Below are 12,347 nucleotides of genomic sequence, written 5' to 3'. Positions count from 1 at the left end.
CCCGACCTGCCGTTGGGGACATGCACCGCCCACTATTAAAGGGAGTAGTGACACGCGTGTGGACCAACAGGAGGCCCGCCCCCGTCAAACTCCCTCCCTACACCCATCCGACGCGAATATGGACGCGTTCTTGGCGCCCGCGCTCTATGCCCGCGCTGCGGCGAACCCGGACAAACCCATCCGCACAGGGCGTAACAGGGCGTACCCGCGCCAGCTGTGGTGGTTCGTCACTTGCTTCATCGCCCTCGTCGCGCTATGCCAGTTCATCTCGTGGGTCATGACGAGGCGCGCTGCACGGCGCCCTTCCTCTGAGCGCCGCGCAGCCGACAGCGAAGGCGGCGTGACTTCGGAAGCGAGACGCATCTCGTGGCGCCGTCTTCCTTTGGCACTCCTCAACACTTACCGGGTCGTTGCCTTCCGTTGGACGCTGAACATTGGCCAGTCGTTCACCCTCACGTTCGCCGAGCTGTTCATCGTTTGTGTATACATCGTTGCCCTCTATGTTTGGTCATTCGTCAGCAGTGAGTTGTGGTCCAAGATATTGGTGGTGTTCATGCTGACGCCGGATATATAGCGACCGACCTGGCCGGCAACAAGTTGAGTGTCGCCTACTGGGAGAACAGGCTCGGTGCCCTCGCGGCGAGCCAGCTGCCTTTGATTACTCTGCTCGGAACCAAAAACAACGCGCTTTCCTGTGAGTACACCGCTTCAGTGGCATATACAGCGTTTGTCGTACTGACGCGTCTTCCTCAGACATCACGGGAGTCAGTTATGACAGGGTAAGCTACATTTCGTAACATATTGATATCCATAATAACCTTCTTCCATTTTACAGCTGAAGTTCATCCATCGTATGATTGCTCGTTCCATATTCATTCTAGTATGGGCGCACGGAGGTGCTAGAGTAAGCGCCCATTCTCATCTCATGTCAAGAATCTCGCTGACCGTCGTCGTCTTGTCTAGCTTATCACGTAAGCGTGAGAGTATGGCCACGCCATATGAATGCTCACACCTCTTTTGTTTAGTCTCGATAACTCGCAGTATCCTACGTGGTTTGTCCCACTTGGGATACTCGCGGGGTCCTTCTTCTGCCTCCTCGTTGTCGTGTCTCTCCGGCCGATTCGTGCCCGCTTTTACGAGCTGTTCTACTACGTGCACGTCCTCTCGGTGCTGTAAGTCCCTACCACACTTCCACGCACGTTTCCACACTTAATGCGCCGTTCTAGGGTCATCCTCCTCGCCGGATACTTCCACACCAACGACATGAAATTCGGGTTCTACCTATGGCCATGCTTCATCATCTGGGGGCTCGACCGCGCCTTCCGCCTCGCACGCCTCGTCTACTACAACCACCTCTACTTCGGCTTCAGCAAGGTGTCCAGCCAACTCGACGCGTCCGTCGAGCTGCTGTCGCCCCATCTCGTCCGCCTCCACCTCAAGCGTCCGCCGCACTTCCGCTGGGCGCCCGGCCAGACCGCGTTCCTCGCGATGCCGACTGTGTCGCGGTTCCCGATCGAGTCGCACCCGTTCACGATCGCGAGTGTGGACGCGCGGTACGCGTTGGACGACGCGAAGGCCGTGCGCGCGACGGACAACGAAAAGAACGGCTCCGACGCGGGGTCGGACTCGGACGCGACGCTGTACTGGAACGAGCTCGTGTTCCTCATCCACGTCCGCGAGGGGTACACGCGGCGTTTGGCGGACAGTGCGGCGCGTGGCGAAAAGGTCAAGGTGCTCGTCGACGGGCCGTATGGGTTCTCGCCGGACCTGGATGCCGACGATACGGTCATGCTCGTTGCAGGTAATGCGCCGTCTTGTGTACCGGTGAGTGAGTGAATACTAATGCGAGGCGCTTTACAGGGAGCTCTGGGGTGACTTTCACTTTGTCCACCTTCCTGGGCGTGTTGAGCCAGGTGAAGCACGGGAAGAGCAGATGCCGGAAGCTCGTGTTCGTATGGTGTATCCGCGATGCTAGTGAGTACCACCTCAATACCGTCATTGCGCGTCTCGAAATACAACCATGGCTAACCGTTCTCACCCGCACAGGCCACATGGAATGGATCTCGCACGCACTAAGCAAGGCGCTCGAACTAGCGCCCTCCAACGTCGAAATCAGCATCCGGATATTCGTCACCGCACAAAACGCGCAGGCCCTCGCCAGGGAGGGCTCGTGGGCCGAGGACGAGTCCATCCATTCCTCGGAGGGCGCTTCCCCTGTCGCCAAGACGAAGCCGTCGTCGCTGCTCAGCTTCCCTGCCGTCCAGCTGGCGCACGGCCGCCCGGACCTGTCTTCGATGCTGCGGGAGGAAGTCGAGGCGAACACCGGTCGACTTTCCGTGACGGGTACGTGCCTCTCCCTATTTGCGTGCTGGTGACGTAGCTGACGCTGGCCTCGACGCAGTGTGCGGCTCGCAAGGCATTGCGCGTTCGTGCCGTGCCGCGCTCAGGCTCCCGCTGTCGATCGCGTTGAGAGGCGGTCCCAGCGTGGTGCTGCACGTGGAGTCCTTTGGTTACGCGTAGATGTGCTTAGACGGAGGCGCGGCTGCTCAGACCGGTTCCGCCTCCCATGCCCGATTGTTATGCGCGTCCTGGTTGTGGGGCAGGTGCCCCCTTCAGTTCGCATGTACAACATGTCTTCTTTCTCGCCGCTTTGGCGTACGATTCGTCTAGTTTCGGCTTTCACCTTGCCACCTTCAGGTCCTTGAGGTCCATAGGAAGCGGTTGGTGGCTTATAGAATGACTCCAGACTACAGCATAGTAGTTACTGTAGCGATGTACTCATGTTTTATGAATGTATCTCAGCGCGCGAGCTGCATGCACTCGTCATAGGACGCCCGCGTCGAGCGACCACATGGCTGTTGGACGTCTGGACTCCTTTACGACTTATTTTAAGGACACAAATGCGAAGCCGTCGTGATGTCGAGTTGGCACCTCAGCGCCATCTTTTTCGCCGTCCTCCGGAGTCCGGGCTGTCCAACTGTGCTGGGCCCTACTGGACCTCCGTTGGTCCCGCAACATCGGTATTTCCTGCACGCTGCAGCGCCAACAGGACTAAACAATGCATACACTACAAACCCTTGTAAATACTCTTCAGCTGAGAGGTCGGCCGGCGCGACGGTACGAATCTCGAGCGCGGCGCACTTCGATCGCAGAGATCGGACTGATCGATCTTGTACTCAACACGCAATCGCACGACCCGGGCCGCCCCGAAGCCTCTCAACGTCCGTGCGCAGCAAGAACGTTCCGATCGCAGTGCGCTCTCGCAAATACTTTAATTGGCCGTCCTCTTCCTCGATCCTTCCCATGCAACCGCTCTTCATTTAGGGCTCGTCCAGGCTGCCCACTCGGCACACCGCATGGCTGGCTGCATCTTCTGTGGCCATGCGCACGGCACAGATGACATCGAAGCGTGGGTTACGAGGTCCGCTGCTGCGGAACGTCATCGATGCATCCCTAACACGGAGCCCATCCGAAGAAGGACGTGCGTACGTTCGTATACCGCCTCCGGGACACCGACGAATCAAATTTCATGCAGAATATTGTAGCGTGCGCACTGACCGCAAGAGTCCGATAGAAGCGGCCCATTTTCACTTATGGGCAGTGCGCGACCCGCAGCAGGTATCATAACTGCTGCAGGAGTTGCCAGAGTGACTCAGCTGCTCTGTGTCAACTCCCAGTGCATTCGTCAAGCACCTTGCTATCGATCTGGTCTGCGTCATACTGAGCGCATCCATGTGTCAAACAAGTTCTTCGGGGATCTAGAGCCCCGAAGACAACATATGCTTGCAACGGAGCAAGATCTCCATGTCAGTATGGCTCCGTCCTCTTCGCAGTGCATACCACACGGGACGAACGTGTTCGAGGCTGCTTATCATATCAGAAGTCTCCGGACGCAGATGCCCAGTGTTCTCGAACAGCACAAGATAAGACCAATCGGCGGTGCCATTTTGATAATACAGCGGTGATCCCCTGATACTCGCGCGGTGTTGCTACGTTGTCGAAGGCGCCACGCCATGCAACCAAATGCAACGCGTTGTGGCCCCGCCTGGCATCAAACTACAATGCATGGTGCATCTGCTGTCCGCGCAGTTGTCCCCGTCGAGCAGTTGCGCCATCTTCGTGCTCAAATCGCGTTTATGCCTCGGATGCTGTTTCTGCCGACTCAGGGTTGTTGTTACCAACGCTTACGCCATTGCTTGACAGTACAATCATCCTGCTCCACCAATGAGCCCCTCCTGAACCCTTACCGCATTAGAGGGGCTATGCTGTTCTGGAAGCAGTCGACTACGGCTTGGCGCCAACTTTGTCAAGGACGAACAAGCGATCTTCGGCGAGGGCGGCGAGGTCGTTCATCGTACGATTCCTCATGCGACGTCGTCTTAGCTCAGGGTGCGAGTAAGCTCAATTCACGTTCCGTTATCGAGCATCCGCTTACCAGCCCCTGAAGAGACCACGTCTCAGCAACCAGTTCTTCAACTTGCGCCGGGACGTAAAACAGCGTCGGGCAGATCGGTGTTTCATATGCACCATCTGTGGCGGATGCATTTCTGCATATGGAACTACGATTCGCGTACACCCGCAGTAAATCACGTATGGGAAGAAGTCCGTGTTTGTGCGACGACCCCGTTCAACTCCCGGGCAGCCCAGATACGCGCTGGTGCGATCTGCTTCGATTGACCGTGCCCGGCGAGGTGCTGCTTCTTTAGCGAAGACCCCGATGACGGAGCCATGTGCCCCGAGTGGATTTTAGCACGGCGGTCCGTCGCCTCCTTCACCGCTCGCAAATGGACATCAAAGAACTCGTATGCCTCGATGTCCGCTCTGCGCAGGGGCTCCTCGTGGCTGCGCGTTGCTCGGGCTCTTGCCCAGACGACCAGTGGGGCTACTTAAGCTTGCGCACGGATGAGGGGCAAAGGCAGGACTCCGCCCCCTCCCCGCTTTGGCCCTCCCGTGCACGCGCGAGCACCCCGAAGACTCAACATGAACACTCCTCCTCAGGCTCATGCTCCGGGCCCCCACTCCGCCCCGCCCGTGGATCCCAACCGGGCCATTCGCGGCGCCCACAACAAGGAGTACCCTCGCGAGGTCTGGTGGTTCGTCGCCAGCTTCATTGCTCTGGTGTCCGTCTGCCAGCTTGTGTCCTGGGCGATCTCGAAGCTCTCTTCGGGATGTCCTGTGGGGAAGCAGGCGGGAGACGCTGAGACTGCGGGACGGTCTAACCCCCCTCGCCGATTCTCGTGGCGACGTGTTCCCCTCGCGGCCGTCAATCTATACCGGGTCGTCGCCTTCCGGTGGACGCTGGAGATTGGCAAGTCGTACACACTTAACCTTGCGGAGGTGTTCGTCACCATTGCCTACATCGTCGCGCTCTTTGTTTGGGAGTTTGTCAATAGTACGTGATATAGTTGTACATTGGGTTCACCGATCTGATGTCATGCGCAGCGACGACCACAACTGGCTCCAAACTCGACATCAGTTACTGGGGAGGCAGGGCTGGCGCGATAGGTGCCAGCCAGCTGCCCTTGGTCACCGCCCTTGGCACCAAGAATAATCCTATTGCATGTGGGTGGCCGTTGCATTGCTCTTCTTGGCCATCACTGACCGATGCCACGTCGATAGATATCACCGGTATCAGCTACGACAAGGTATGTCTGCTCTTTTTTGTATCATAATGCACCGTTTAACAGTTGTCGGGTAGCTGAACTACATCCATCGTATGACGGCGCGCGTCGTCTTCGTCCTATTCTGGGTACATGGTGGCGCGAAGGTAAGTAGCGGCTCGATCTCCCTGTCATTCATCTTGATTGCTTATTATTTTCGTGCGCAACAGATCTCATAGTACGTTCCGTTTATACTGACGTGTTCCATCCATTGCTGACTGGCAGCGTGATATAGCCTCATGCCTGCAGCATACGACGAGTGGTTCATCCGCATCGGCTTGGCTGCCTTGATTGCACTGACGGTCCTCATCCTCGTCTCCCTGCGCCCCATCCGCGCACAAGTGTACGAGATATTCTACTTCACGCACTTCCTCATGGTCCTGTACGTTAACCCTCGTACCCCCGATGCTCGACGTATTCTGATCATTCTTCCCATGGCACAGCATCTTCCTCCTCGGCGGGTACTTCCACGCCAGCTTCGTGCACATCGGCGTCTACATCTGGCCGTGCTTCCTCATCTGGGGGCTCGACCGCGCCATCCGCCTCGCGCGCCTCGTCTTCTACAACCACCTCTACTTCGGGTTCACGAAGACGTCGAACCGGCTCGACGCGTCCGTTGAGCTGCTCTCGCCGCACTTTGTGCGCCTGCACCTGCAGCGGCCACCGCACTTCCGCTGGACCCCAGGGCAGACTGCGTTCCTCACGATGCCTGGGGTGTCGGGGTTCCCGCTCGAGGCGCACCCGTTCACGATCGCGAGCGTCGATGCGCGGTACCAGCTGAACGGGGTGAGCTCGCCGACCGTTGGGCCCGGGGACGCAGAGAAGGCGGGGCCGCCGTCGGGCGCGGACGCGACGCCGTACTGGAAGGAGCTCGTCTTCCTGGTCAACGTGCGCGAGGGCTTCACGCGGCGCCTGGCAGAGATCGCGCAGACGGGCGGGAAGGTGAAGGTGTTGGTCGATGGGCCGTACGGGTTCTCGCCTAACTTGGACCATGATGACACAGTCGTGCTCATTGCTGGTACGTCTCCTTCAAAAGGATCGCTGTGTACAACGGTCGCTGATGAGGATGGAATAGGTGGCTCGGGCGTATCGTTTACGCTGTCGACATTCCTCGGCGTGCTGAGCCATGTCCAGAACGGGAAGAGCCGGTGCAGGAAGCTCGTCTTCATCTGGTCTATCCGCGACGCCAGTCAGTAGTACCCATCCCTGCCCCGCTCCCACGTCCGCTGACCTGTTCTCAGGCCACATCGACTGGGTCTCGAAGGCGCTCACCGAAGCGCTCGAGCTCGCGCCGCAAGGGCTCGATATCTCCATCCGGCTATTTGTCACGTCCGGGAGCGCCCCTGGGCTTGTGCCCGCGGACTCGTGGAACGAGGACGACTCGATCCACTCTTCTGTTGAGGGGACTGCGATTGGAAAAAGCAGGCCGTCGTCGCTTCTCAACTTCTCCGCGGTGCAGGTCTCGCAGGGCCGTCCGGACCTCCCGGCGCTGCTCCGGGCGGAGGTCGATGTGAATGTTGGCCGTCTGTCTGTCACAGGTGCGTCCGACATCGCGATTATGTATGTCGGCACGTGGCTGACGTGTGTTGCTTTGCAGTGTGCGGTTCTCAGGGTGTCGCGCGGGCATGTCGCTCTGCGCTCCGCATCCCGGTTTCTACTGTCGTTGAGGGCGGGCCGAGTGTTGTGCTTCACGTCGAGTCTTTTGGTTATGCTTAGACTGTCATGGTGGATAGATTTTCCGACTTCTAGACCTTGTATCATTAGCTTTTTTGTTTTGGCTTGGGACTGTTGTACTTCACGATCACTACGCTAGTATATCGGCCTTGTGGTTACTATGTTCAAGTTTGTTTGGCAGTACTAGATGTTACGGGTGCGGTTGTACATATGTAGGGACACTTGGGGGAGATCTCTCCGCTGTGTAGGGCTATGGTTTGTCTCCATACATTGGACTAGGGAGATCAACGAAATTGGAGAGTATGGGTAGCCAGGATATCAGAGCCGGTATAGCGAAATCTATATCCACAACGTTAGAAATCATCGGCGTGTCCTTCTGAAGTGTAGTTACGTTGATATGCTTCGTAGGAGAAGCCTACCTCGACACACATTTTACGTTCTCGCATGTTGTATGGTGTGCTGAGTGTGTGCACATCATGGTCGTGATGCGGCTCTGCCGGCATGTAGAGGGATCTAGTGTCGACAAGAAGAGGTAATAAGCGAAGCATGTAAACGACGGCTCGGACCAACTTTTGGGTCAGAGGGTGAGTCAACTCGCAGAGGTCGCATGGTGCGCTGCCACTAATTGTGTATTATGATATGTCTCCCTCTGAAATTATGTCATAAGGGATCTATTTTGCCGATCATCCTGCGGGGACTTGCGGAGATAAGAGTAGGTCTTTCTAGAAAGGCGACTTTGTAAGTTCCTTCATCCAATTCGCTGTTCGGTACCGTATTTACCACTTCACATTCCGGGGTAAACCTATATAAGAAGCCGACATATCGACCTCCCATCTCGACCTCCCACTCCCCTCCCCCGTCCTTAGTACGGTGTCGCGACGTCTGCTTGTAGCCATCCGAGCCCGCTCCTCCCCTAGTAGTATTATTGTATGGAGACCCCACACCACCTCAAGTACCAGGAGAGAGATATCAGAGGCATTCGAAGTATACTTGGTGCGTTTTGGCCGCATATAGTCACTACCACACTGACTCGGACCGTTGTGCATGCCAGAGCTCGCTCCAGCCACCCACGCGTCGCGTTTGAATCACGTGGGCGCGTCTTCTCTATTCCCACGCTATATTGGATGCTGAGTTGAGCGCGGGCGATGGTCTCGACACAGCTGACCTTCTCCATTCAAACGATCGTCATACGCCTGGTCTTGCGACCTCCACGCCTCCTTGACTACTTCTCTCGGCACAGTCATTGCCGTATACCCTCCGAATAGCTCGATTTCGGAATATGCAAGGACCTCAACAGGACGTACGCGATAGGTCGTTGGAGGGTTGGATTTGACCGCGAGACTCCCGCTGCGCCACCAACGCCCAGGATGCACTGCTTGTGGGGTCTCGATCGCAGGAGACATGTACACACCTGGTGCGTCTATGCTGGGCGGCACCCCGCGGGGAAGCCCCATGGCATAGCCGATCCGCTCAGCTGCCCTGGCCATACCCCCGGACCATCACCTGACGGCCCTCCTCACGCCCCTCTGTGGCCTCCCGGGTGCCCCGCTCTTCCTTTACAACCTCAGGCGTCCCCAATAACCCCCGTCCCGACTCCCGCGCCCTCTGAATCTCTCACCCATCGGTGCGAATCGGCTTGCTGTCTCCCGGGAAGGCCCCTATTCCCCTAAATACCCCCAGATATTCTGATTCGAACACACACGCACGTCTCCTCGCAACTCCAACGTTTCGCCCGCCCGCTCGTCATACTCTGCTCGTACGACCTCCGAGCAATTGTCGTACGTGCGACTTATTGACAGGACGCTCAACAGGACACGCGCGCATCTAGACGGTACAGCTACAAGATATCCGCTCAGATCACACCAGCTAGACGGGATACCCTACACCCCTGCCTGCGACCATGTCCAAGACGATAGAGCAATCCGCCGTGGCGCTGCCCGTTAACGTCGCAGATGCTACTCCTGCACCGACTCCGTTGAAGAAGAAGAAGCCGTATCCGTTCTGGCTCGGGGGTACGTCAGATATCCTCGTTCGTCTGAGCGCTGCCTCTCATGCCGTTTCTGGTGCGCTGCAATAGGTCTTGCTGCGACCATCGCTGCATCTATAACCCAGTAAGTCCTTAGCAGTTTAGAGACGGAGACTGGCTGCGGAGCGCTTACCGTTGCATTTGAAGCCCGCTCGACTTGACGAAGGTCCGGCTGCAGGCGACGGGCGACAAGGGCATGATCCAGTCAATTAGGAAGACTGTACGCACCGCGGGTCCCCTAGGCCTGCTCGATGGTATCTCCGGGACGTGGCTGAGGCAGATGACGTACTCCGTCTGCCGTTTCTGGGCATACGACGAGAGCAAGAAACTCCTGGGAGCAAGTAAGTCAATCATTTGTATTGAGCATCGAGCTAGAGGTACTAACGAAGGCGGCAGATGAGAAGAGTCCAGCTTGGAAGCTCGCGCTGGCGGGTAGTATGGGTGCGTAGTGTCCTGCGGCATCACGATTCATCAGGGCAGAGATCTTATAAGCGTTTCAGCCGGTGGTATTGCGGGCGTGGTCGGGAACCCTGGAGGTGCGCACGAGGTGTTTCCCGCGCTTGCCGTGAACTGAACGCTAACTTTACTCTACGCGAATGTAGAAATCATCATGGTCCGCATGCAGGGCGATTTCGCTAAGCCGCCCGAGAAGCGTTTGAACTACAAGAACTGTCTCGACGGCCTCTACCGGGTACGTTCGAGGCTCTCATTATGCCTGTCATGGGAGAACGCTGACGTATGGCCTGGCCTGTAGATGGTTCGCGACGAGGGCGTCTCCTCACTCGCACGCGGTGTCGGCCCTAACGTTTTCCGTGCGATCTTGATGAACGCGAGCCAGCTTGCCTCGTGAGTGGTATATATACTTCATTGAGATATAATAAGCTTATAGGATATATACAGGTACGACTTCTTCAAGGCCGAATTGTTGAAGACAGGCCACTTCGATGACAACATTTATGTCCACACGACAGCAAGTTTCGCAGCGGTACGCTCACTCTGCATGGGTGTGCGGGCAGTTACTAATCACAATCTACCAGGGTACCGTGGCCACCACCGTCTGTTCCCCCGCGGACGTACTCAAGGTACGCCGGCCCTTTTGTCACCGATGTTCTACTTTTGACCGTGCTCCAATTGCAGAGCCGTATCATGAGCGCATCAGGCTCAGAGAGCAAATCGACCATGCAGATGATCCGGACGTCCATGCGGAACGAAGGCGCGATGTTCATGTTCAAGGGCTGGGTGCCGGCATGGACGCGTCTGCAACCCACGACGATGCTCATCTTCATCACCTTCGAGCAGCTGAAGCGCGCCGTCGACTGGACCCGCGGGGACCTCTAGGCCAGAAGCCCCGGGCCCATCGCTGCACCTCTTCTGCCGCAGCCCAGCCGGAATCCACCCCCTACCCGAGCGCGCCATACATCGCCCGCCTTCTATCTCGCCCCCACATCTTCTTCTACTCTGCCCGCCTCCATCTTCCATCCTCACACCGTCATCTTCCCACTTCCACCCTCCATCTCCGCCAGTCTTCCCCCCATCCGCAGTCCCACGGCTGCATTCACGCCGACACCTTCTACAGGACGTTTCGCCGAGCAGTGCCCGTATGTTGTACGTTGTTGTGCCGTTTTCTCCCATGTACGTTCGCGCGGGGGCGTGGTGGCGACCACGGTCTGTATACCATTCATTGTACGACTATCGCCTATCGCGTGGGACACCGACGCCGATACCGGGGAGCTTGAAGGGCTCCCACACGGGAGGCATTCTTGATCTCGAGGACCCCCGACAGGCTCGAGGAAGTTGAACCACAGCGTCATTAATGTCATCATGGCGTCTTTACAATGGCCTGCTGCGAGCAATCCCGACCTCGCGAATGCCAGCGCGGGCCAAAGGTATCGAGTGTTACTGTCCCTCAAGCTGCCCTCAAAGAGACCTTAATCTCCCAACAGGTTTGCTCTAAGTTTCGAGCACCTGTACCATCGGATTCGCATTATAATTACACGATACTCCAAGGGACATGTCTCTCATTTGGAATGCACGTGCATAACATATACTGGATGTCTTCTGAATTCCGCTGACAGCCTTCGACATCACGGAGGTTATACGCGTACCGGGCGCATTCTGGACATGATGGCAGACTCTATGAAGGTATCAACGTCCTTGGGCGGGAGTTTGGCGCAGAATGACTGACTACTAGTCTCGCAGAGGCAGGCCTTTCGACACACTCTTTTGGAGGCGGGTTGTAAAGGTGGCCGACAGGATCTTGGCACAACGACGACGTTATACTGTGGTAATAGACTGACATCGTTCTAGGGATCTGCCAGACGCACCAGTCCAGATGGTACATAAGTGCACTGAGTACAACGAGAGCGCGGGGCTGGAACCCTATACCTCAGGTCAGGTTGTCTTGGCAGTAGGCTGAAGATGGGACATGTGCTCTCTCGGGCCTGCGCGAGTTATGTCACGGCGCACAGGAGTGTGCAATGGCTCCTGCTCCTGGGGGTTTTACGTTTTTTGCCCAGGTTTTTGCCCAGGCTTTAATGCCAGCCTCTTGAGGTTTAACGGCGCCTGCTTATTCCGCCTGCGGAATATAAGCCAGAGATTTGAGCTGGTTTGTAGTCAACAGTCTATGGATAGATAGCTAACGAAGGTATCGGGAGCATCCATTGTAAGGTGCAACGTTGGAATTGATGACCCCCGGATGTCGAGTCGTATACGAAATGAGGGAGCGATTGTGTTACCTGTATGTTGTATTACTGTAGTTCTTGAACCCCACGGTTGAGGATGTACGCGACCTATGATTCCATAAATACCACTCACTTACTCATTTACTCACTCAGGAAGTTGTAATGACAGCTGCGCCGTCGGTCGAATTCCTATGGCCTGTCGGGGGTCCTGAAAATGAAACACTTTCGAATCCCTATGGTCTGTCCGGGTCCTGGTATTGTAATGAACGTTCTTCAGGAAAGATGTTTCCCATGCTAGGTGTTCTC

The 12,347-nt window shown here is 56.8% G+C and overlaps 3 protein-coding genes across 3 annotated transcripts; all 3 read left to right on the top strand.

The window, feature by feature from the left end:
* The first annotated feature begins 74 nt into the window (after positions 1-74).
* On the top strand, positions 75-2,815 carry TRAVEDRAFT_66248 (iron reductase). Its single transcript, XM_008043464.1, has 10 exons — positions 75-521; positions 575-694; positions 754-779; positions 836-904; positions 964-971; positions 1,026-1,172; positions 1,227-1,801; positions 1,861-1,974; positions 2,047-2,343; positions 2,402-2,815. Exons 1-10 carry the CDS (start codon positions 119-121, stop codon positions 2,518-2,520), a joined length of 1,878 nt encoding a protein of 625 aa, XP_008041655.1. The 5' UTR covers positions 75-118; the 3' UTR covers positions 2,521-2,815.
* Positions 2,816-4,980: 2,165 nt separating this feature from the next.
* On the top strand, positions 4,981-7,480 carry TRAVEDRAFT_73786 (iron reductase; the record flags this gene model as incomplete). The annotated part of the gene is made up of 10 exons (XM_008043463.1): positions 4,981-5,392; positions 5,443-5,562; positions 5,620-5,645; positions 5,699-5,767; positions 5,831-5,838; positions 5,896-6,042; positions 6,104-6,678; positions 6,736-6,849; positions 6,902-7,198; positions 7,258-7,480. The coding sequence occupies 10 exons, from the start codon at positions 4,981-4,983 to the stop codon at positions 7,374-7,376; spliced, it is 1,887 nt and encodes a 628-aa protein (XP_008041654.1). The 3' UTR covers positions 7,377-7,480.
* A 1,754-nt stretch (positions 7,481-9,234) lies between these two features.
* Positions 9,235-10,698, top strand: TRAVEDRAFT_50673 (mitochondrial carrier; the record flags this gene model as incomplete). Its single annotated transcript, XM_008043015.1, has 10 exons — positions 9,235-9,346; positions 9,412-9,445; positions 9,508-9,701; positions 9,757-9,801; positions 9,861-9,896; positions 9,963-10,051; positions 10,115-10,206; positions 10,261-10,345; positions 10,398-10,442; positions 10,498-10,698. The coding sequence occupies 10 exons, from the start codon at positions 9,235-9,237 to the stop codon at positions 10,696-10,698; spliced, it is 933 nt and encodes a 310-aa protein (XP_008041206.1).
* Positions 10,699-12,347: the final 1,649 nt, after the last annotated feature.

The sequence above is a fragment of the Trametes versicolor genome (assembly GCF_000271585.1).
Source record: "Trametes versicolor FP-101664 SS1 unplaced genomic scaffold TRAVEscaffold_9, whole genome shotgun sequence".
Lineage (NCBI taxonomy): Eukaryota > Fungi > Basidiomycota > Agaricomycetes > Polyporales > Polyporaceae > Trametes > Trametes versicolor.
The sequence above is the reverse complement of the archived record's forward strand: the minus strand, read 5'-3'. Positions and strand labels throughout refer to the sequence as shown.

Bases quoted from the DNA above. Each gene is read 5' to 3' on its own strand.
- TRAVEDRAFT_66248 (XM_008043464.1), top strand. From the start codon at position 119: ATGGACGCGTTCTTGGCGCCCGCGCTCTATGCCCGCGCTGCGGCGAAC. The intron at 522-574 runs GTGAGTTGTGGT...CCGGATATATAG, and splicing joins TGTTTGGTCATTCGTCAGCA to CGACCGACCTGGCCGGCAAC. The intron at 780-835 runs GTAAGCTACATT...TCCATTTTACAG, and splicing joins CGGGAGTCAGTTATGACAGG to CTGAAGTTCATCCATCGTAT.